Below are 22511 nucleotides of genomic sequence, written 5' to 3'. Positions count from 1 at the left end.
AGAATAACATCATTTATCACACCGTTTGGATGTTTTCAGTATGTTAGGATGCCGTTCGGGTTAGCCTCTGCGGCAGCTGTATTCCAAAGGATGATGAGCGAGATTTTGAGGGGTATTCAAGGTGTATTATATTTTCAGGATGATATGTTGATCATGGGGGAGAACAGGAAGTCACATGACAAAAGAGTGAGGGAGGTGTTCAATGTTTTGAGAGAAAGAGGACTAACAGCAGAGTATGATAAATGCAAGTTTGCGAAACAAAAGGTAGCCTTTTTAGGACATAATATTGGTGTTGATGGTATATCACCAAAGGAGGAATTGTTAGAGGCAGTGAGGAAAGCACCAGAGCCAGGAAATAAGGATGAACTTCGTTCATTTCTAGGTTTGATGGAGTATTACTCTAAATTTGTGAGACATTTCTTTTTTTAAAGACATTTTTCAGAGAAATCTTATGATTTGAGACAATTGTTAAAGCAAAGGAGTAAATTTGGAGTGACAAATGTAAGCAGAGCTTTGAGATTTTGAAAAAGGAAGTATGCAATGCCACACCTATTAAAGGGTTCGATCCGAATTTGAGGAGTGTATTAACAGTGGATGCCAACGGAAAAGGTTTGGGTGCAGTGTTGACACAGAATGAGGAAAGTGGAAAGGAAGTGGTCATTGGATTTGCGTCAGGGAGTTTAACACCAGCTGAAGAACTCTATTCAGTGATAGAAAGAGAGACTTTAGGTTGTGTGTGGGGATTGGAACATTTTAGAGCGTATTTGTGGGGGAGTTAGTTTGATGTGAAAACTGATCATAAGCCTTTCGTGAATTTATTGACTACTTGTGGTATGATAAGAGCTTCGGCAAGAATAGCAAGATTCTCAATGAGATTACAGGATTATAACTACAGGATCAAATATATTCCGGGTGTGCAAAATAAAATTGCAGACTGTTTAAGAAGGATGCCTTTACCGATTAAGGAGACAACAAAAAGCGAGTGGGATGATTATCAAATTGCTGTTGTGGAGGAAGAGACTGTTGAATCTATTGATAAGAAGGAATGGCTTTTACATTATGAAAAGGATGAATTGATGGAAAAAATTAAGGACAGAGTGTTAAATGGTTGGGATGAAAAGAAACCTGATGTAGTAGAAGAGAGGAGTTTTTGGGAGGTAAGAAGTGAGTTGAGTGTAGATTCAGGATTTGTGTTAAGGGGAGGAAAAATGATACCACCAAAGAGTTTGAGGAAAAGAATAGTAGATCTGTGTCATGAAGGGCATTGTGGCATTGTGAGGACAAAGAAGAGAGTTAAAGGTTCATATTGGTGGCCAGGTGTAGACATAGAAGTGGAGAGAGTTGTGAGGGAGTGTGAAGAACATGCTGATTCGGACAAACGTTTAGCAACAATGAGACCACAATTGTCACATGTACATTGTCCAGAAATGGTTTGGGATTTGATTGCTATTGATTTTGTTGGTCCGATACGGAATAAGAGTGGTGAAAGTAGGTTCATTATGGTCTTAATAGACTATTTTAGCAAGTGGGTTGATTTGGAAGTTGTAGAGAAAGCAAAAAATTTACTAGAGTCAATAATATTGAATTTCAGGAAAATTTTGAATCTTGCTCAACCAGACTTAATGATGTTATGTTGTCTATTGAATGTGATTCTGTTGAATTTTCTAGCATTAAGGGTCCTTGGTGTGAGTTAGTGGTTGGTACAGTGCCAATTAAAGTCAAAGCTGATTCTGGTTCACCTATCACCATTTTATCAGACCTCACATTTTATGCCAATTGGGGTAAAAAAGTTGTTTTTTGCAAATCTGACGTCAATCCTAAAGCTTTTGGCGAGAAGGATATCGACATGCTAGGTTTCTTTTATTCAGACATTGCATGTCTTGGTAGATACACCTTCACGAAAGTTTATGTCGCTCTTAAGGGCAGAGATATTTTGGGTTGGTTTGATCAAGTCAGAATGGGTTTGATTCTCAGACCCGGTTCCGATCAACCTATTGCTTTAGGTGATATTTCTCATGATTACTACACCAGTCATGATTCTGGGAACTTTAACGTTTCAGATCTGTCTTTTTCTAATCTCAAAATGGATAACTTATTCAGTTCTTTTCCAAACTTATTTAAGGATAAGGTTGGTACAGTTCTGGGTTTTAAGCATGAAATTCGACTTAAACCGAATGCTCAACCTGTTATTCACAAGGTTTGTTCTCTTCCATTGAGTGCAAGGGATGAACTTAAAAAGGTTTTGAAAAATGTATGTGATGAAGGAATCATTGCACCTTGTGATTCATCCGAATGGGGTTCTTCAATAGTTTTAGTTCGCAAAAAATCTGGGGAGGTGAGATTGTGTGCTGATTTACGCTCACTGAATAATAATATAATCGTGGATTGCCATCCGCTACCTAAAATTCATGACCTATTGGCTAATTTGGGCGGGGCTAAATTTTTCTCCCTCCTGGACCTTAGGTCTGCCTATCACCAAGTTCCTTTATCTCCCAAATCTCAAGAATTGACAACTTTTATTACGCCCTTTGGTGCTTTCAAGTACCTTAGGCTTCCTTTTGGTTTGGCTTCGGCAGCCAGCATTTTTCAAAAACTGATGGACAACTTTTTGCAAAATATTCCTGGGGTGCAAGCGTATCAGGGCGATATTTTGATTTATGCGAACGACATTGTTCAACATAATCACACTCTTAACACTGTTTTACAACTGTTAGAAAAAGCTGGTATGACTGTCAGGCATGATAAATGTAAGTTTGGGGTTCAAGAATTGGATTACTTGGGCCATTCACTCTCTCCCAATGGCATTAAACCCAAGTTCTCTTTAATAAAAGCAATCAGAGATGCCATACCTCCTAAAGATAGAGATGCCCTTCGCTCATTTCTGGTTTTATCAGAATATTATGCAAGGTTTGTGCATGGCTATGCACAGATTGTTGAGCCGTTGAGAGCGCTCTTAAGAAAGGGAGTGAAGTTTTCCTGGTCAGAAGACTTGCAAAAAGTTTTTGAGCAAGTTAAAAAGATTCTTGAGGATTCACCAGCTTTGCATCCTTTTTTGGATGGTTCGAAGTGTTTTCTCACCGTTGATGCCAGTCTTACTGGTTTGGGTGCCGTTTTGGGACAATGGGTTGAAGGCAAAGAACAAACGGTTGCCTTTGCATTCAGAACACTTCTTTCTGCCAAAACTAGATACAGTACAATCGAAAGAGAAGCCTTAGCTTGTGTTTGGGCTATATACAAAATTCAAATCTTACATTTGGGGTTGTGAGTTTGAGATTTACACGGATCACAAGCCCCTTATGCACATGCTTTCCAACAGTACTTCCAATAAGGCTTCTGCTAGACTTGTTTGTCTTCTTTCAAAACTTCACGAATTTCATTTCGTCATTAAGCATATCTCCGGGGGCAAGAATTTCAGGGCAGATTGTCTCTCAAGAATGCCTTTAGTTGATAATTCTGTGGTTGATGATGACATTGAGTGTGTTGTTGCTACAATTGATGCAACTGCCGAATGTCAACCCATTTCTGAGGTTCAATGGAATTCAGCCTATAAAAGTGATGTTACACTCTCTAAGGTCAAAGAATTTATTGTTAACAAATGGCCTGAGCGCAGAACCCTGTCTTCTGATTTAAAAGGTTTTGCAAATGTGTCTGAGGAACTTTCTTTAGTTAATGACATGGTTATGCTCAATGATTTATTTGTTCCACCTCAGTCAGTACGAGATCATATCATTCGTTCTGCTCATCAAGGACACCTTGGTATCGTAAAAACTTGTCAACGCATCAAACAATTTTACTGGTGGCCTTCCATGGATTTTCACATTAGGAGAATGATTGATAATTGTACCCAATGTATACTCTCTGACAAACATTGGAAAACACTTTCCACTCCTTTATGTCCTGTTCCTCTTCCCGCAGGTCCATGGGACAAAGTGGGTTTGGATTTTTTCGGTCCATATGATGTTTTACCAATTGAAAACAAGTATCGGATTCTTTTAGTTGATTACTATACCAAATGGTTGTATTACTCTTTTTGCAATTCGGCATCAACTGAAAATGCTGTAAAATTTTTACAATCTGTGTTTGATGTTGAAGGTTTTCCAAAAACCATTGTTACCGACAATGGTGCTCTTTTTTTTTCTCCCAAAAATGTGCTCTTATCTTAAAAGTCATGATATTTCTCATTACAAATTTGCTTTGTATTCACCCTCCTCTAATGGTTTGGTTGAGAGGTGTAATCGTATAATCAAGGAGGGTATACAAACTGCGATTCCTTCTAGGCTAGGTCCTTTGCCTTTTGTTCATGACAAAGTGTGGGCATACAATACCTCTCCACACTCTACAACTGGTGTTGCACCATTTACTTTACTTAGGAAAAGGAAAGTTCATTCATTTCTCAATCCTAGTTGGTTACGTAAGGATTGTAATTTGTCTGATAACTCTTACTCTATTCAAGAACATGTGAAGGCTAAACAACATTCCATGAAATTACGTTTTGACGAAGGCAAACATTCTTTTGATCAGCCCTTGCAAAAAGGGGATATGGTGCTCATTAAAAATCCCAAAAGATTTTTGAAAGGGAAATCTAAATTCTCTTCTCCAAATTTGGTTACACAAGTCAATAAAGCTTCAGCTCTTCTTGATGACAAGGGATGGTGGAACAAGCGGGTTCTTGTTAAAATATCTCCACTTCAGGCCCATGTTATCAAAGAGCATGCCACTTCAGAGTCAGAGCACTGTGATTGGTTTGATTTAACTTATGAGCAATCTCCTTCTTTTAATCCTGCCTTCGAAAATTCCACGGTTTCACAACCTGTGGTCTCTGACCATTTGTCATTACCTTCGGAAGAGAATCCTGGAACATCTGTATCTTCACAGTTTGTTGTCTCTGACAATTTGTCATTACCATCAGATACAGTTGTGGAGGAGTCTCCTGAAGTGGCAACCAGAAGAGCTTTTCATTTAAAACAGTTGTCTTGTGGATTGAGAGACTATGTTTTGGAGTAGATTTGTATTTGCAAATGTCTGTTATCTTTGTTACCCTTTCAAGAGGGGAAGATGTTATAATTCATAATTTCACATTTCCTTTCTGTATCTTTTATAAATGCCAAGAGTCTCGTGGTTGCAACCACAAGACTAGTTCTATGTTTGTGTTCTGGAATGCCGCCCTTCAGGCGTTAAGATTCCCCGAACGTCATTCTGGACGTTGGCCTCTTCACGACTAGATGGCTCTGGTTGTGGGTGTATTGGACTTTAATTCTTAACAACAAATAAACCTGCGATTGAATCACCACAAGTCTCCAGTGCTTCACTTTACAGCCAGCCACTCTACACTGCCCTGGGACATCACTCCGTACAGAAAGGAAATTATATAATAAGGTTTTATATTAGGTGTAAAAGGTGCGCCTCTGTAGACCTCCCATGGTTAACAGCACACCGAGGTGCAAAATCACCATTGGTGCGACATCAGCATATGCATGGAAAACAGCATCAAACACATTTATGAGAAAAATCACATTTAGATGGAAAACTCACCCTTGATGCAATCACATTTAGCAGCAAAATCAAATGTAGGTGTACAGTCACATTTAGATGCAAAGTCATTCTTGGTGCAATATCATCAGAAGTGTCCAAAGGTGCTAAGGATCACACATCACATTTGGGAGAAAAAACTTATTTCGGTGCAAAAGCAACTTTTTGACTTTTACACTCAAAATCAGCCTTTGTACAATCTCAACAGAAGTATGAAACAACTTATATGACAAAAAATGCATTTACAGAAAAATACATTTTGGTACAATATCACTTTTAGGCATAAACCCCCATTTAAGCACAAAATGATTTTTAGTATAAAAATCACCTTTGGGTGGAAAATCAGTTTTTCGTGCCAACATAACGTAGAGTGTTGAAACTAGTTTTATGTACAAAACAATGTACGTAAGGACAAAAATTACATTTACCTATTCATTAAGAAAAAAACATCTTTGGCACAAATCTTGCACTAGTGTGGTATCACATTAGTTGTAAAATGCGTGGATCAGTGTGTCAGAACTTTGGGTTGACAGCCAAGCGATTTTCGAAATCACTCCTGGATCAGTCTCAGTACCACTGTGGTGTGGAAAGTTTTTAGGATGACAAATCGCACGTAGGTGTTAAATCACATTTTGGGGCAAATTCCATTTTAGGTGCAAAATCACCAGTGATGCAAAGTAAGCAGCATTATGGTATCAGAGTTCAAAACTAAATTACAAAGCGGTGCAAAATCACATAAGCTGCAAAATGATCCTTGGTGCAACGTGAGCAGGAATGTGCAAACACTTTTCAGGGCACAACTATGTCTACATTTCAGTGCATGGATGCTTCTCTTCTCAGTTAAAGTCACTGCAACGGTATGCACACTTTAGACAGGCGACTAACACCTAAGAGACAATAACTAAAGGAAACACTGAAATATTGCTCTGGGCTGATCTAAAACGTGAATGGCATCTGAAAGAAGGTGGCCTAAATGCATCAATGGCTCAATGGGACTGGCCTAAAAACACACACTCTATGAATGTTGTTGTTTTAATAACTTGAGCTCTGCAGACCAGGCCTAAAAACACATATTGTGCCACTGTCAGTGAGAGATGAGGGTGGCACTTCCTTGCTTTCTATTTTACCAAACTACATTTGCCCTTCTCAGTTGCACAATTGAGAGTGTATGCAACAATTAGGAATTAAGATGCTTCCTTTACAGTTTTTACCAAACTTGCAAGCCCCCCTTTTTACACTTTTACAAGGAATTTCGATTGTGGTTCCTTATGAAGGAAGGATGCTTTTAATTTGGACTGTAACTAGCTAAGGAAGGTGGTACTGAAAGCAAACAACCACAATGAGATAGGCTAATATTTGATTCATCTTTGCAAATAATAATGTTTTTGTCTGGCTAACAATGGCAATGCTGAGAATAATATTCATACCATTTTTGTCTGGCCATGCTGCCCCGTTTAATTTCCCTGCTCTTTGACTTTGCTTTATTTTTGTAGATTTTCTAACATAAGTTGTATTTTTGTCTCCACAGCTCCCCCTGAGCCATTGTTGTGCAAATTTGCAGATGGTGGACAGAAGAAGAGACAGAATCAGAGCAAATACACACAGAATGGCCGGCCGTGGCCGAGGGAAGGAGAGGTGAGCTCTTTATCACAGTCTGAGGGAAGGCAGGGAGGTGGGACTAGAAGGAGGGGGTTTATCGAGGTTTTCTCATTTTGAGTTCACTCTGAAATAAAGCGCCAAGAAGGTGCTACACAAATTGAGGGAGCTGATACACAGCTTTATCTGAAATAAATACACTATGTTAAGTTTGCTAAAATATGTACTATTGTGAAGCCCACCAAATGCCTGGGTTTGGAGAGGGAATTGTAAAAGATCACCCTCCATTGAAACTATAGTGCTGCTCATGATAACACACCCCAAAACAACACCTAAAACCGCCAGAAGCCTTATTGAGAAACACAAAGACAACACTCATTGCTATCATCAATTAAGAACACAACACGTCTTCTAGACTGGTCTTTGTTCGAAGCCACTGCTGACAACACCCTACCGTACCCAAGCGCTCATCCCACATTCATCCATAGTGAAAATAACTTTAGGTTGATCAACGAGCCAGTGCTTAATTCGGCCTGGTGCTTGGAGGTACTCATTGACATATTGTCTTTTTTGGCAAACGAGACGAGGTCTCAAACAAACAGGAAACAAAACAAATGCAGACATTTGTGCACCTTTCCTCCTCCATATCTCACCACTCACTTCCCCCCCCCTTTCACCGCCCTCACCCAGCTACATACACCACGACCATTAGAATGGCACCAGTTCCTTCTCACTGTTCGCATGTCTGTGGACCGGCTCTTGCGTCGTGTATCTTTCTGGGTTCTTGTCTTTCTTCTGTTCCCTTCGCCGCCCCCAGACCTTGGTCATCGCTTCTTCTCCCATTCTTTGTGTCTCTCTACATTGTGTACCATCCCCCGTCAAAATGTTCTCAAATTTGTGAGACCATCTTTTCATACAGCATCTTCTTCCTCATTCTACACATTTCCATTCCCAGTATCCGCTCTTGCAATTTAGGGCCTGCTTTGCTGCAGCATATCTCCATTTCTCTTTTCACCACTATGTATCCTAGTGCTAGAAGAAGTGATGCAAACACTAGGAGAGCGGAGATACATAAAATACAATACGAATAAAGAAGAAAAAGATGCACTCCACGACTTGTCATGTAATGAGGCTGTGGTGATAAAGGCAGCGGATAAAGGAGGAGCAATTGTTGTACAAAATACCCATGATTACATCTGTGAAATTAATGGACAACTCCAAGCGCAAGAAAGCTACAGCAAGATAAGAGGTGATCCAACTCTTGAGATAAAGACATTAATTGAGACAGTGACTGGGTATGGAAAGGATAATGGCTTCTTGAGCCAAAATGAACACGATTTCCTCAACCAACGGGAACCTAGAATACCCACAATATATGCACTACCCAAGGTACATAAGCGACTCGAGAAACCGCCAGGCAGGCCCATAGTATCGGGCTGTGGCTCAATTTTGGAGCCCCTTAATAAATTTATAGACTATTTTCTGCAACCTTGGGTCTCGCACACTAAATCTTATGTGCGTGATAGCATGCATATCATACAGCTCTTGGAAGGACAACCATTTGATAACAAAAAACAGATTTTGGTGACACTAGATGTGTCATCTTTGTACACGTCAATCCCACAGACTACTGCCATAGAAGTCATCAAGACCACACTGGATAAAAGAGAAAGACCGCACTGGATGCCAACTGACTTCTTAATAGACCTCCTGGACATAGCAATGAAGAAAAATTTCTTTTTGTTTGAAAATCAATTCTACTACCAATGTAAAGGTGTCGCTATGGGGGCTACTTATGCCCCCAGTTTAGCTAATATCTTCATGGACCACTATGAGGAGGAGCACTTGTATGACCCAGCCAATCCCTACCTGCACAACATCGATGTATGGAAAAGATACATTGATGATGTGCTGATGATCTGGTCAGGGACAGAGACTGAATTGAATGACTTTTATGTTTGGCTGAACGCTAGAAACAAAGATATCCAATTCACAATGGCACACAACTCAGAGTCTATCGATTTTTTGGATCTCACATTTAAAGCTGAAAATGGTCAACTATACACTGACCTATTCCGCAAACCAATGGGACGAAATACGCTTTTGATGTATGGATCTCATCATCCCCGTAATCTGAGAGACAATCTGCCTTATGGTCAGTATCTAAGAATCAGAAGGAATTGCTATAGGCGACAGGACTTTTTCAAGGCAGCTGAAGATCTGACATCACGACTGAGGAAACGTGGATATCCATCAAGTTTGCTTAAAAAAGCAAAAAAACGTGCGTGGTACCAACCACGTGAACAACTGTTGGAACCAAAGGAGAAGACGGATGATACAAAGAAGCTGGTATGTGTAACCACCTATAACACCAGAAGTGCGGATATCAAGAAGGTTATAAAAAAGTACTGGAACCTTGTGGCTAGCGATCTACAGATGGAGGAACAACCGCTGTTTGCATTCAAACGAGGAAGAAATATCAAGGACGTAGTGGTGAGGGCTTTCTTAGATCCGCCAAAACAACAAGACCTGAGAACTATGTTGAACCTGCCACCACTGATGGGCAACCGCAAGTGTGGTAGTTGCAGAGCTTGTGATTTCTGCCAGGAAGGATCGACTTTCATACATAACTCCAGAACATACAAATTGGCACATTTCACCAACTGTAACAGTACACATGTGATATATACCATCAGCTGTCCATGTGGATTGATATACGTAGGGCAAACCACGCAGAAAGTTAAAACAAGAATATTGCAACATATGAGCCGACTCAGATGCAACACTGTTGGGGCCCCACTAGTTGAGCATTATAACAGCTATAAGCATAAACCAGAAGAGATTCAGTGGAGAATCGTGGAAAAGGTAACTGTGGGCCCAAGGGGTGGTTCCCTAGTAAGAACTATGAACTATAAGGAATGCAGATGGATACACTCTCTGAATAGTGTTTCTCAGGGTCTTAATGAGAGAGAGGAAACAGCGAGACAAATGGGGCAGCTTTAAGTGTGGAATCGTATCTAGATGATGTAACTTGTCTTGAAACATAACATTCCCTGAAGACTGCTTCCCTTGTACATCTAAACTCCAGTATTGATACAATACCCAAGCCTTATGAGTATTTGCTTGTTATCTCACAAATTGTGTTTACTATAAGAAGCCTAATTGTCTACATAGATCGAGGTCTAAAGATAGGCTTGAACTATTGTTTCTTTCATCATTCACCCACACTTGGTTCAACGCTTTCTAATACCCCCGAAACATAAATTTTACAAATAGCCAGAACTTTTAAGTTGTTTTAACTTAAAAATAAATGAATGAGATAAATGGGGTAGGTTGAAATGTAGAATCATGTTTTGTACTAGATGATGTAAATGGTTTTTAAACACAACATTTCATTGAAAACTGCTTCCCTGGTACATTTAAAAAATTCATTGTTTATGTAATATCGAAATCGTATTAGTACCTACTTGTTATCTTATAAATTATGTTTACATTAGGAAATCTAACTGTTTACATAGACCGTTTTTGTTCATCATTCTACCAGATTTGGCCGAACACTTTTAATACCCTCTAATGATTAAATCCATGAATAGCTTTAACTTAAAATCAATAAGGAATTCCTTCCAACACTGGTCTCCCGATTGCTTAGCAACGAGAGACGCTTGCAAATCCTCACGCATTCGGATGTGGTCACTCCGTATTGTGTGCGTAGGCGTCATTACGTTGTTTGGCGCTTGGTTAACTAGCAATACAAACGATTGCTATATCAAGAGAATTTTAACCTTCTAAAATATCGTGAATCCATAGGTTGTTTGGACATATATAATTGAGGAAGTGTTCTCGTTTAATAACGAGTAATGCATGGAATTCTTCCCGTACTCCGTTACGTTGCCTAGCGTCATGTTGCTAGGCGACGTGTACGTCCTCGAGGTTAAACGCGGAAGTCCATTTATATCGCGTTCCCGGACTCGCGTTAGTAACCTGATACCTCAAAGCTGTCCGGATGGAGTAAAGACACCGCACCTCGCCTGGTGAGTGTAGCGATTCACTCACTATCTAGGATGTAGGCAAACTTACTGGGTTCATGAGCATTCACGGCCACTTCCGTTTTTAATTTTCAGATTAATCTATTTGGGAGGCAAATTCGATTTGACATTTCCTACGAGGGCATGAAATCACGTCTCTGCCCACTGGTGAGTGTCAGTATTTGAGTTGATATGTAGAATATTCACCCCCATTTCAGTATAGTTTGAGACTAGTTACACACATACATTAATTTGCAGATTATTGAAAGTAAAGCTAAAGGACGTTGGTAATGAGAGAGAAAAGCCATCCACGCACCTGATTATGAAAATAGGACATTCAGGATAGGTGAGTGTGTAACACGGATGTGGTTTATTTATGAATCCCCCACATGATCACGTTAGAATATTCAACACAATCTTTTTAAATTGTGTTTATTATGCAGATTCAAGACTGCAGAGGACACGCCTATCAAGTAGAATACCGGGCTGTTCCACAAAGAACTGGTAAAATTGTTTGAAAATTGCAATAACAGTTCTTGTCATACTTTTGTGCAGAACCTACACCTGACGGTTATAAAATCTTTTTAACCTAACAGGCGCAACATACCTATTCCTACCCCTTGTCCTGAAGAAGACCCGCTAGTGACCCACAAATAAGGTGTCCACAGGGTCGAAACGTCGACAGAACCATTGGAAGGATCAGTTTACCATACCCAGCTTTAAGTAGTATATATAGCATCCTGGGTTTGAGTATGAATAAAATACGAACCGACCTTTGTTGAATTTTTCCCCCCGTACCCTCTTCCATTCACTTGTAAATAGACTATCACTTATTTGTCACATTGTCACAAATTTTCACACTTTGTCACTTTGCACATCTGTTTTGAACTGTTGCGCCGCATCTTACATTTTGTAAAAAGTTTTTTATGCATACATTTGAGGTGTCAGTTGGAAACAAAAATGATGAAAAATGAAAATTGATTAATTAAATTATCCTGACCCTTTCTTCTGTTTGGTTTTGCACTTCTTTGCTAATCACAAAAGCATAATAAGTAAGGAAGTTATGCGTTGAGCTGTGTTAAAGACATATCTATGATTTAAAGAAATTGTTCGCGTGCCCGAAAGAACCACTGTTGATAATTTTCATTGTATTGCCCAGGTTCTTAGGGATACTGGGTTACCCCGTAAGAGTTATTGTCACTATGTATCCTAGGCTAGTCCATTATCTATTACAGGAGGTCGCATTCCGTTTGCCCCTACAGGTATTCCTGTAGCTTTTTCTGAATTTTGGATTACTCCCTTCCAAAAAATGCTGAATTGTGGGAAAATCCCCCAGTGTGACTGAAGGTGCCCCTCTGGCCAGTGTCGGAGGCATGGGTCGTCTTTGGTTCTATCTATTTTGTGAGGCAGTAATTCGGGAGTAGTATAATCTGTGCAGGAATTTCAATTAGATGAGATGGAAGCTCACCTTTCTGGCAGCTTCTCTGGAGAATTGTGATGCATCTCTCCAGTAATAATAATAATCCACATTTGTAAAGCGCACAATCACTCGTAAGGGTCTCTAGGCGCTAGGGGCCGTCGGGAAGATTAAGCAAGCTATTGCCCAGAGTCATATGGTGCTGGGCTAATCTGCTGCCGGTGATCGAATCGTGATCCCCAGATTCCGGAGGCAGTCGCTCGTAGCCGCGGCGCCACACCTCTTCCTTTCAGTCGTCATCCTCCAGATCCCTCATGGTTCTCTGCCCTTGTGTCCTTAGCCGCTCGAGGTATTCCTGTGTATTTCTCATCAGTGTTGCAAATGTGAGGGAGATAGTTATTTTTGTTATAAGCTCTCCCAGCATTCTCATCTCCATGGGGAAACCATCCTTTGTTTCCACCCCTCAAAGCATCCTCTTTTGTAGAGCATGACGTGGCTTCAAATATTTGAATATTTGCTTTCTGGCCATGCCATATTCTGTCTGGAGCAGTGGTTATTTTGTAACTAAATCAGTGACAGCGACGTTGTCACGAGGCCACTGCAGCTTACAGCACCAATTGCTCCTGCCAGTCTCTAAAAGTGTAACACTTTAGACTATTCCAGGTCCCAAAGCTTTAAGAATGGCTTGCACGGCAGGTAGTAGTCATTTTCAAAGTATATTGAATTAATAAACAAAGTTTGTGCTGATCACTGAATTAGACAAACAGTGCCACCATGTGGCAGACTGACATAAGTGCCAGTGTTGACAATTAAGTGCCATTGCTGAGCACTGGAAACCACCGGCTCATATCAAGCACTGGTCCGGAGGTGTGTAAATGGTACCATCACATTTGTGTCCCACACATCGTCCAGCGAAGAGTGCAATGCTGTTACATTGTTCAAAGCCTGATTCTTTCCAGGGGTCCTCCCAACGCCAATCCCTTACCTGGACATCTAGGGCTTCCATGGCAAAGACGAACAGCATTGGTGACAGGGGGCAACCTTGCCGTGTGCCCCTCCGGATGGGGAACTCTCTAGACAGGATCCCATTTACCTTAATTCTGGCTCTGGGAGTTACGTACAAGAGCCTGGTTCATTTCAGGAGCTTGGGCTCAAGTCCCATATTCTCCATGATGGCGAACATGAATGGCCATCCTATTGAGACAAATGCTTGGTTGGCATCTAACTACGCCACTTCCAGTGGGACCCTCAGCTTCTTTGCCGCTGTGATATTATTGTAAACGTGTTGCAAGTTTAGCCTTGTCGATCTTTGGGGTATGAAAATGTTCTGGTCTGGATGGACTCACTTGGGAATTACACTCAAGGCTTATTTGCTAAAGCTTTGGCCAGTGTTTTGGTGTCTGGATTTAGAAGTGATATCAGCCGGTACGGGCCTACCCGTCTTTGGGTTTACTCACTTTATGGATAAGGACAATTGTTGCAGCGTTCAGATCCCGAGGGAGCTTCCCTCATCAGTATGCCTCAGGCCCATCTCATGCAGTGGGTCTATAATATTGCCTGCCATTCTTTTGACCCAGAGGTTTCCCAGAGTGGATATGGGTAAGGGCTAGCAGTATTTCTTCCCTTGTCAGGTACTCTTCTATTTCTAGGGTCTTCCTTCTGTCCAAACTCCTGCAGGGGCAGTGATGGACAAAGGTCTGTAGATCCGGACTGGGGAGTGTCAAGTGTTCATCGCAGAATCCCTGGATTCTGCCTCTATTTTCTTGCCTCCCATAATTTTCAAACCTTCTGAAGCTATAAAGTACCTGGTGTGGCTCCTCTCCAAATCCTTACTGCCGAACCATGCCTGGAGCTTCCCCACCTTGTCTCTCACTTTGTATAGTTGTTTCTGCCTAACTATGTATGCTATTTTTACTTTATCTGTGGCTACTGTATGGAACTTCTCTTTTTTGAGGAGGACAGTTTCCAGGCTTCCATTCTTCAGTCTGCCCCCTCTCTCCCCCTTTTTTTCATCGTATTGTGGTGGTGCTTAGTGGCGAGTGGTCTGAGATTCCCCTCGCTCCGTAATCAGCCTCACAAATTTTTGGAGATTTACTAATGGGGTAAGTAAAGAAGTAGTGTATCCTGTAGGAGGTATTATGTGCTCCCGAATAATAGGATTCGGCCTTGCGTGTCTTTTGCAGTGTTCTCTAGCTGTCCCCCACACCCAGTGCTTGTGTAAAGCTTTCCAGTTTCCCCATCAGTGGGCTGTGTGCATGGGAAATGTAAAACCTGTCTTTGTGTGGATGCATTGTCATAATAAAATCTTCTCCTAATATAATTGTAGCTTGTGGCAGGCATAGAAAAATCAAAAACAAGGAGAAATGAAAGTATTTCTCTTCGTTTTGCCATTCTAACGCCTGCTCTTGTATGGTCTTAGTTTTTGTCGCTGCCTCAGATTTACACCTCTGTGCAAATCTGAGGCAGCATCAAAACCATTCATGCAGAGTTATGCATGTAAAGGGGCCTTATTTATAAGACAGCGTTAAGCCACATTAAGTGGCTTAATTCCACTTTGTAAATATGAAGTAGGTAATATCGCCATCAGTATGTCTCCAAAAGTGATGTTTTATTTTATTTATTTATTTTATTTAAAGAGTTTTATATAGCGCTGGCTAGACCCGAAGGTATAAGAGCGCTTTACTTGAGAATCAACAATGTATCAGAAAAAGATCAACAATTACACCATACATCAAAAAAATAGGCAATACGTTAGGAGAGGAGGGAAAGGAAAGAGAAAAGTAGTGGAGGGGGCAGGGGAGGGGAGAAAGGGAGGATAAGGGAAGAGACAACAAGAAGAGACGAAAGGAAGTCTGTCTAAAGACCGACTGGGTAGGTGACGACCAAGGAGGGAGTCCACGGCCCCTCTCCCCTATAGCTAAACCAGGTAGCTCCATCGGGCATCAGACAAAATAGTTCAGTCTCAATACATTGAGAGAGGAGAGAAGGAGAGACATCAATAGACGGAGTATGCAGGAAGAGACGACAGGAGAGACGAAAGGAAGTCGGGCTAAAGACCGACTGGGTAGGTGACGTCCAAGGAGTGAATCTCCGACCTGTCTCCCCATAGCGCTGGCTAGACCCGGAGGTATCAGAGCGCTTTACATGAGGTTCCAGAATATTACAAGTTACATTTGTTGCAAATAAACATTTAAAGAGCATAGAAGACGAGATAAAATGAGTGTAGGAGGGTAGGGGAGTAAGGTAAAAAGGGTAGGAGGGAGATACGGAGGAGAAACGAAGGAAAGTCTGCCGAAAGTCCGGCTGGGTAGGCGATGGCCGAGGGGAAAGTCCACAGCCCTTCTCCTCTATAGCTATCAAGGTAGCTCCCCGAGCATCGGCCAAACTGCTAGGTCTCAACGGTCAGTGGCAAGTTCACAGATTCCATGCCCTGATGGGTGAGCCGGATGGGGGATATGCTTGAAGTCTGGTCAATGTCCAATTGTGTCCAAGAGTAGAAGCACAACGTGGTAAAGGACCACTGTGGCAGCCAGCCTGGGGTCAGGCAAGGCATTCTGCCCCTGGTGTTTCATTCTGCCGGTCCCCATTTTCATCTTTCCCCTATGCATTCACAGGGCCCTAAGGTTAGTCGGCAGCTTCTCGAGGTGTCTCTTAGGCTGTTTCAGTAGGAGACTTCTCCTCGATGCCTATTCAGCCGCCATTTATGGGCCGGGGTGCAGGAAGAGAGATCGCCAGAGGCGGCGCCGAAGCAGGCTCTCAGGGTGAACGCTGTGCGATCCCCGCTTTCAAGGGGGGGTGTTTGTTGTGCAATGGAGCAGCTTGGGCCAGCGCCAGTGTCCGTTTGTCTCCAGAGGAGTGGAGTATTGTAATGATGCAGCTGCAAAGGGGGACAGACCATGTTTTGGTGGTGATATCCCCTTGTAAATATGTCCTCCTATGTCATTACCTCTGGTGAAATTCTATGTTGACACTTCAAAAATGGCTGGATATTAAATGTATTGGTCCCCCTCCTACGTGATTGCGTTTTAATACATCCGAAGGGGCTTGAATTACACAGATCACAAAAACTAGTAGCCATAACCATACAATATAGGGTGGAACCTATCTTCTTTTTCAATGATTCTTTCGTTAAAACATGAAAATTAACTCAATATGTTTTCTGCATCCTGGCCTTCCTTTTCAACATGCCTGATTTGCATGCGCAAATGTCACAGTTTCCAGCAAGAAAAATAATATTCAGCTGGTAACAACAAGATTCAATTAGGAGTGAAAACAGCTGATTTGTATCTTTTTTAATTTTTGTAATTACATTTATTTCTTGATTTTAGGGACAAGATAGTATTACTGCTGAGTTACTTGTCCCAATCCCTCTGTCCCCCGTAAACACGGAGAGAGATGTGTGTTACACCATATACAAATGCGTAGAAGCCCATACATAAGATTTGAATTGCTTATGCAGCACAGTTGGTATTATTGCATTATATCACTGCAAATCAGTATCACAGACACATCTAGATGGTATTAACCATCTATTCCTTTTGTACCTTGTCTCGGTTCAGAGCTTCCCATTTCCTGTTGTAGCCAGACTTCTACTTAGTCCCATTCCACCCTTCATCCCTGTCCCACTCCATTGTAAAGCAACCTATTGTGTACCCCACATTCAGCCCTTACCCTCTTTGCAAATCCCCATAACCATTGCTTTTGTGTTGGCAGTCGTTTGGTCATCCATCTCAAGGCTACTCACTTCTTTACCACAGTGAGTCCTAATTCCAATACCTTTTCCACATATTTAGTGTGTTTGTTACGGGTGACTAGTCCCAGCAAGCACATCTGTATCGTTGGCTGTGGTTGTAGGTCAGTTACAACCATGGGAACCTGAATGTTAGTGTCATCCTAAAGGTAGATAATTTCGGTTGGTAATTTAACCTGTGGCTATCTGCAGATCTCTGCAGCAGGTGCCCAACTAACTGAGCTAATGTAGCAGCCGACTAAAGGCACAGAAAATAGTACACACAGGCATGAGCTCAGGTTGAATAGGAGATGCATGCCCCTAGAAGCAGAGAAGCCAAATGAAAGTCTTAGCACATCTGATAAGTTCACCAGCCCCCTCCAAGGGAGGATGATGCTGAGCTATGCTTAGCTGACATGAAAGGACCACACTTGGATGTACAGATGTCACTGAAGCTATGACAACAACTGCACTGATGAGATCTGGTCTCTGAAACCTGAAAGGTCAATGACTGAAGTCTCAGGTTCCATGCATGTCACTCCAGCTGTAACAACAACTGCACAGAAAAGCAGTGATCAGCTTTTTACTCTGGAAACACAAAGGCCATCGAATATCAGTCACATGTTGCAGAGCTGCGGCTCAGCATCTTTCATGACAAACTTAAAGGAAAAAGACTTATTTGAGGATTAAAGGCTCAGGAGTGTCCATCATCAGAGAAGGCACACAACAAACACCTGCATTTTTGTGCTACAAATCTTTACCTTCCGTCCCTTCATTGTGACATTGAGCTACGTTTCCGAACATGGCGTGCGAGAGTTACCCCTCCAAAAGAAAGACTGAACCTGCTTGGGGGAGAGAATTGATGAAAAGTCATCTTGCAACATATACAGAACTTTATGATTGATGCAACCCACCTCCTCCAAGTGCTCTACCTCAGCAATTCTTAACCTGTGGCCCAGGGACTCCCGGTGGCACGTGACGCAAGGGGTCAGCAAATGCTTAGGAAATTAAATCATATTATCAGATTAATAAGGTGTATATAAATAAAGAAGCAAAATGTTAAATTGTAAAACTTCCTGTAAATGTGAAGGAATTTGAAATTGTTGGTCAAAAATTAAGTTGGTCTCCTCAGATTGATTTGTGGGGCAGTGCAAGTGCATTAAACAGAATATAGTATGGACGATAGCTGGCCTCATTGAATTTACAAAAGACATAAACTTCCCAATGAAAATTAACATTTAGATTTTTTAATATATTTTGTGTGAATTAAATCAAATATTTCATAATTTGTGTTTATGTGTGTTGAATGCTTGTTTCCGTATTTTGGGGTATTGTTTGGGAGTTCAAATCATCGAAATTGCATAGATTGGGGTCCCCGGATTCCAAAATTTACTTATTGGGGGTGACCCAATTCCTATAATGATTCAGTGGGGTTCAAAGGATTCCAGTAACAATAAAGTGAGGGATCCCCAGAAGTTTAAAGGTTGAGAACGACTGCTCTACCCTACTTGAGATAGGGGTAGGAGGTATTAAATTAAGGGTAGAAGTGGAGACCGCCAGTTGACAACCACAGCAGTTGTATACGCAGCTATGCTCCTACCACCAGACCATAATAGAAGAAAGGGGATACGGCGGCACTGTGAGGCTTCATGTCATAGAATAAGGGGTTGGGTCTTCAAGGGACTCTGAAAAGGAGGTGTCCAGAGAAGGGGCATTTGTTACATAAGGCAAGAGCGAAAGGGAAAGAAACAGATTGGGGCCAATCACAGGTGCCCTCGACGTGGAGTGCGGAACTGGAATGGGACGGATCTCGGATGGCAGGGTGGAGCAAAACAGAGAGTGGGCGTATGGAATTTCAATGGGAAGCAGTGCATGAGGGAGAGAGCAAGAGAATAGAGAAACGCAGAGAACGTGATGGATACGACTGGGGAAGCATCAAACGAGGAAAAAAGCAAAAATGATGACCTTGCACGGAGTGCTGAAGGAAAAATAAAAAAAGTAGTTTACTGAATGTAAGCAGTGGAAGGATACAAATCCTCCTATCAAAAGGATGGTAAAGAAGCTACGCTCCATGGGAGGGACAAAGGCAAGTTGAGGATTGAAAGCTTTAAGTAAGAAGCAAGCAAAAGAGATTGATAAGGAAGCTATCCAATGGTAAAGGGTGGGCTGACCCAAAGCCCCACTGTAACCACTGGTATTGTCCATAATAGGTCTTCAACTCAAATACAGGAAGAAAGAAGGGAAAGGAAGATCTAAACGAAGAAGCATAAATCAGTACTGGAAAAAGCACCCAACGTGGTGTTGGAATCAAGAAACTAACAAAGGGGACACCTAAGTTAATTGCCAGCTACCTGTGTCTCAAAGAAAAGGGGATGGGCCAAACTATTTGTTTAATTAAAATGTCTTGTGTTATTGAGAGTTTTCTAGATGTGACTCTTCTTGTAATACCAGAAGAGGAGCAAACCAGTACTTTATTTTATTTTATTTTGAAAGTTTTATATAGCGCGAACAAGATCTTTGCAGATATCAGAGCGCTTTACAAGGACGAGGGGTGATAGCATAAAAGTGGGCAATAGTTGAGGTGGATAGGTGCAAGGTGCATAGTTACATAGGTAGGTCAAATACAAAAGAAGGTAATAGTTGAGGTAGTGTAGGTACAAGGTGCAAAGTCAAACAGGTACGTCAATAATATCAAAGTACAGAGAGAGGGAGCATATACTTGCTTAAGCGTGCTTAAAATGCTTTTGGAGATAGCATAATGGTAGGCATAGTTGAGGTAGGTGGTTACAAGGTGCATAGTCACGCAGGTGCATCAGTAATACAAAACTAGGTAATAGTTGAGGTAGTGTAGGTACAGGGTGCAAAGTCAGACAGGTACGTCAATAATATAAAAATACACAAAGAGGGAACTTATACAATCAATTAAGTCGATAATACAAGTAATACAAATAGGCCAAGGGGTCAGGCAGGTAGTACAGAGCGGAGTCCTGAGAAATACAGAGTGATAAATCATGTGTATTTAGCCATGAAGATAGCTTTTACTTCTTTCTTAAAAAGTTTGTTAGAGGAGATGAGCCTGGTTTCAGGAGGGAGTGAGTTCCAGATCCTGGGCGCCATTCCTGAGAAGGCGCGTTTATAAGTTTTTTCCTTCCGAAATCTTCGAGGCTTCAGCAGAAGATTATTTGTGCTTCTAGTAGTTCTAGAACCGCCAGAAAGTGTTAGCTTTTGAGTGAGGTAGCCGGGTGAGTTCATGTGTAAAGCCTTGTGTGTCATACAGGCGATTTTCAGATGTATTCTGGCTTCCAAAGGTAGCCAGTTCAGGGATTTAAAGTCCGGGGAAATATGCGAGTGTTTTTTTGAACCGGTGATGAGTCTCGCTGCAGCGTTAAGGGACGCTCTTAGGGGTGCAGTTGTAGTTAGGGGGAGCCCGCAAAGGGCGATGCTGCCGTATTCTATGCGCGGGATGACTATGGATTGTACTGCCGTTTGGAAGTCTTTGGCTGGAAGGAAGGGTTTAAGTTTTCTCAAGGTATTGATTTGGAAGTTCCCTCCTTTGGTTGCATTGCTGATGTGCTGCTGCATGTTGAGATTGGCGTCAAGTGTTATGCCTAAAGATTTTGCTGAGTCTACGATGGTAGGTTGTACATTGAGAGCAGTTAGGTGCTTAAGCCATGTTTGAGCGGTAGAGATTTTTGCGGGTGGTGAGATCAGGAGGAACTCAGTCTTCAGCGCATTGAGTGTGAGGTGATTCTCGGCAAGCCAGGATTGGGTGTTTCTGATCGTCGAGTTCAGGAGCATGATGTCCTTGGGGGATTGTATTTTGAGATAAAGTTGGGTGTCGTCGGCATACATGTGAAAGTGAACATTGGATGCTTGTAACAAAGTGGTGAGAGGTTCCATGACTAGGTTGAACAGTGTTGGGGAGAGGGAGGATCCTTGAGGGATGCCTAACGATACAGGTACCTGAGAGGACATCAGGTTGTTGCTTTTGAATCTCTAAGACCGGTTGTGTAGAAAGGAAGTGAACCACTTGAGAACAGTCCCAGATATGCCCATTCTTGTGTTTAATAGTTCGAGTAGGTTCTCATGTTTAACTGTGTCGAATGCTGATGAGAGGTCGAGAAGGATGAGGAGGCAGGTATCGTTTTGGTCTAGGATTTGGAGGGCGTCGTCAACTATGTGAGTCATGGCAGTTTCGGTACTGTGCCCTGCTCGGAAGCCTGATTGATGAGGGTTGAGGAGATCAAACTTATCTATGTGTTTAGTCAGTTGTAGCTGTACGCATTTTTCCAACAGTTTAGCGAGAGTGGGAATATTTGTAATAGGACGGTAATTGTTTAGATCAGTGGGGTCTGCTGTTGTTTTTTTAGTAGCGGTGTGACTTGTCCGACTTTGAGGGAGTTAGGGATGGTTCCTTGTTGAAGAGAGCTATTGATAATCTTAGTCCAGAGTGGGAGGAGCAGAGGGGTAAAGTATTTTACAGCGTTAGCAGGAAGAGGGTCAGTGAGGTGATTGGATGGTTTCAGGGTGCTGAGTAGTCTGCCAATTTCTTCCTCGGAATAGGTGCCAAAGGATGACCATGTAGCATTGTTCTTTGGTTCAGAGGATGCTGTGTGGTGGGGATTGGAGTAAAGGATTGCGTTATTGAGGAGATCGCTCCTTATGTTGTCGGTTTTTTGGTTAAAGAAAGCAGAGAAGTCTTCACAGGTAAGTGTAACGCCCATGGTGCTGAGTGTCTGGGGTTGTTCTTTGGATTGTGTTCTGATTAGCTCAAACAGTTTTCTGGGCGTTTTTTTGCTTGGGAGAGCTGGAGGCTGAAGAAATCTCTTTTTGAGTGTTTTATTTTCCTGAAGTAGGCGTTTCTCTGTTTCTTCAACGCTTTTAGGTGCAGTGCAGAGGGAGCTGATCTCCATGCGCGCTCTGCCATTCGCATGGCCCGTCTATCTTCATTGAGGCTCCCGTCATACCATGGGTTGGAGTTCTTGGACAAGACTCTTTTCAGTTGCATGGGTGCAGTCTCATTGAGTATTGTGGTCATAGCATTAGATAGTGGTCAGTCAAGAATTGAACGTCCGTATCGCCGGGAGGGGGACGTAGGAGATTGCAGCTTTTAGGCGGTAGGGAGTTTGGATTGAGTTTCTTCATGTCTCTTTTCCAAACTTTGGGCTTGGAGGGTTGAACTGAGGTGAGTTTAACCTTTTCATTGATGAAGAAG

At 41.9% G+C, this 22511-nt stretch overlaps 1 protein-coding gene across 3 annotated transcripts in view; it reads left to right on the top strand.

Annotated features, from left to right (window-relative positions):
• RBMS3 (RNA binding motif single stranded interacting protein 3) overlaps positions 1-22511 on the top strand; it is a 1376050-nt gene that overhangs the window by 1179218 nt on the left and 174321 nt on the right. For all 3 annotated transcript variants that reach the window (XM_086942113.1, XM_086942115.1, XM_086942114.1), the window contains exon 7: positions 7058-7164. In XM_086942113.1, the coding sequence (XP_086798239.1) occupies positions 7058-7164 (107 nt within the window). The remainder of the gene's footprint in view (positions 1-7057; positions 7165-22511) is intronic.

Source organism: Lissotriton vulgaris, chromosome 10 (assembly GCF_964263255.1).
Source record: "Lissotriton vulgaris chromosome 10, aLisVul1.2, whole genome shotgun sequence".
NCBI classification, from domain to species: Eukaryota; Metazoa; Chordata; class Amphibia; order Caudata; family Salamandridae; genus Lissotriton; species Lissotriton vulgaris.
This window is presented reverse-complemented; position numbering and strand designations above follow the sequence as displayed.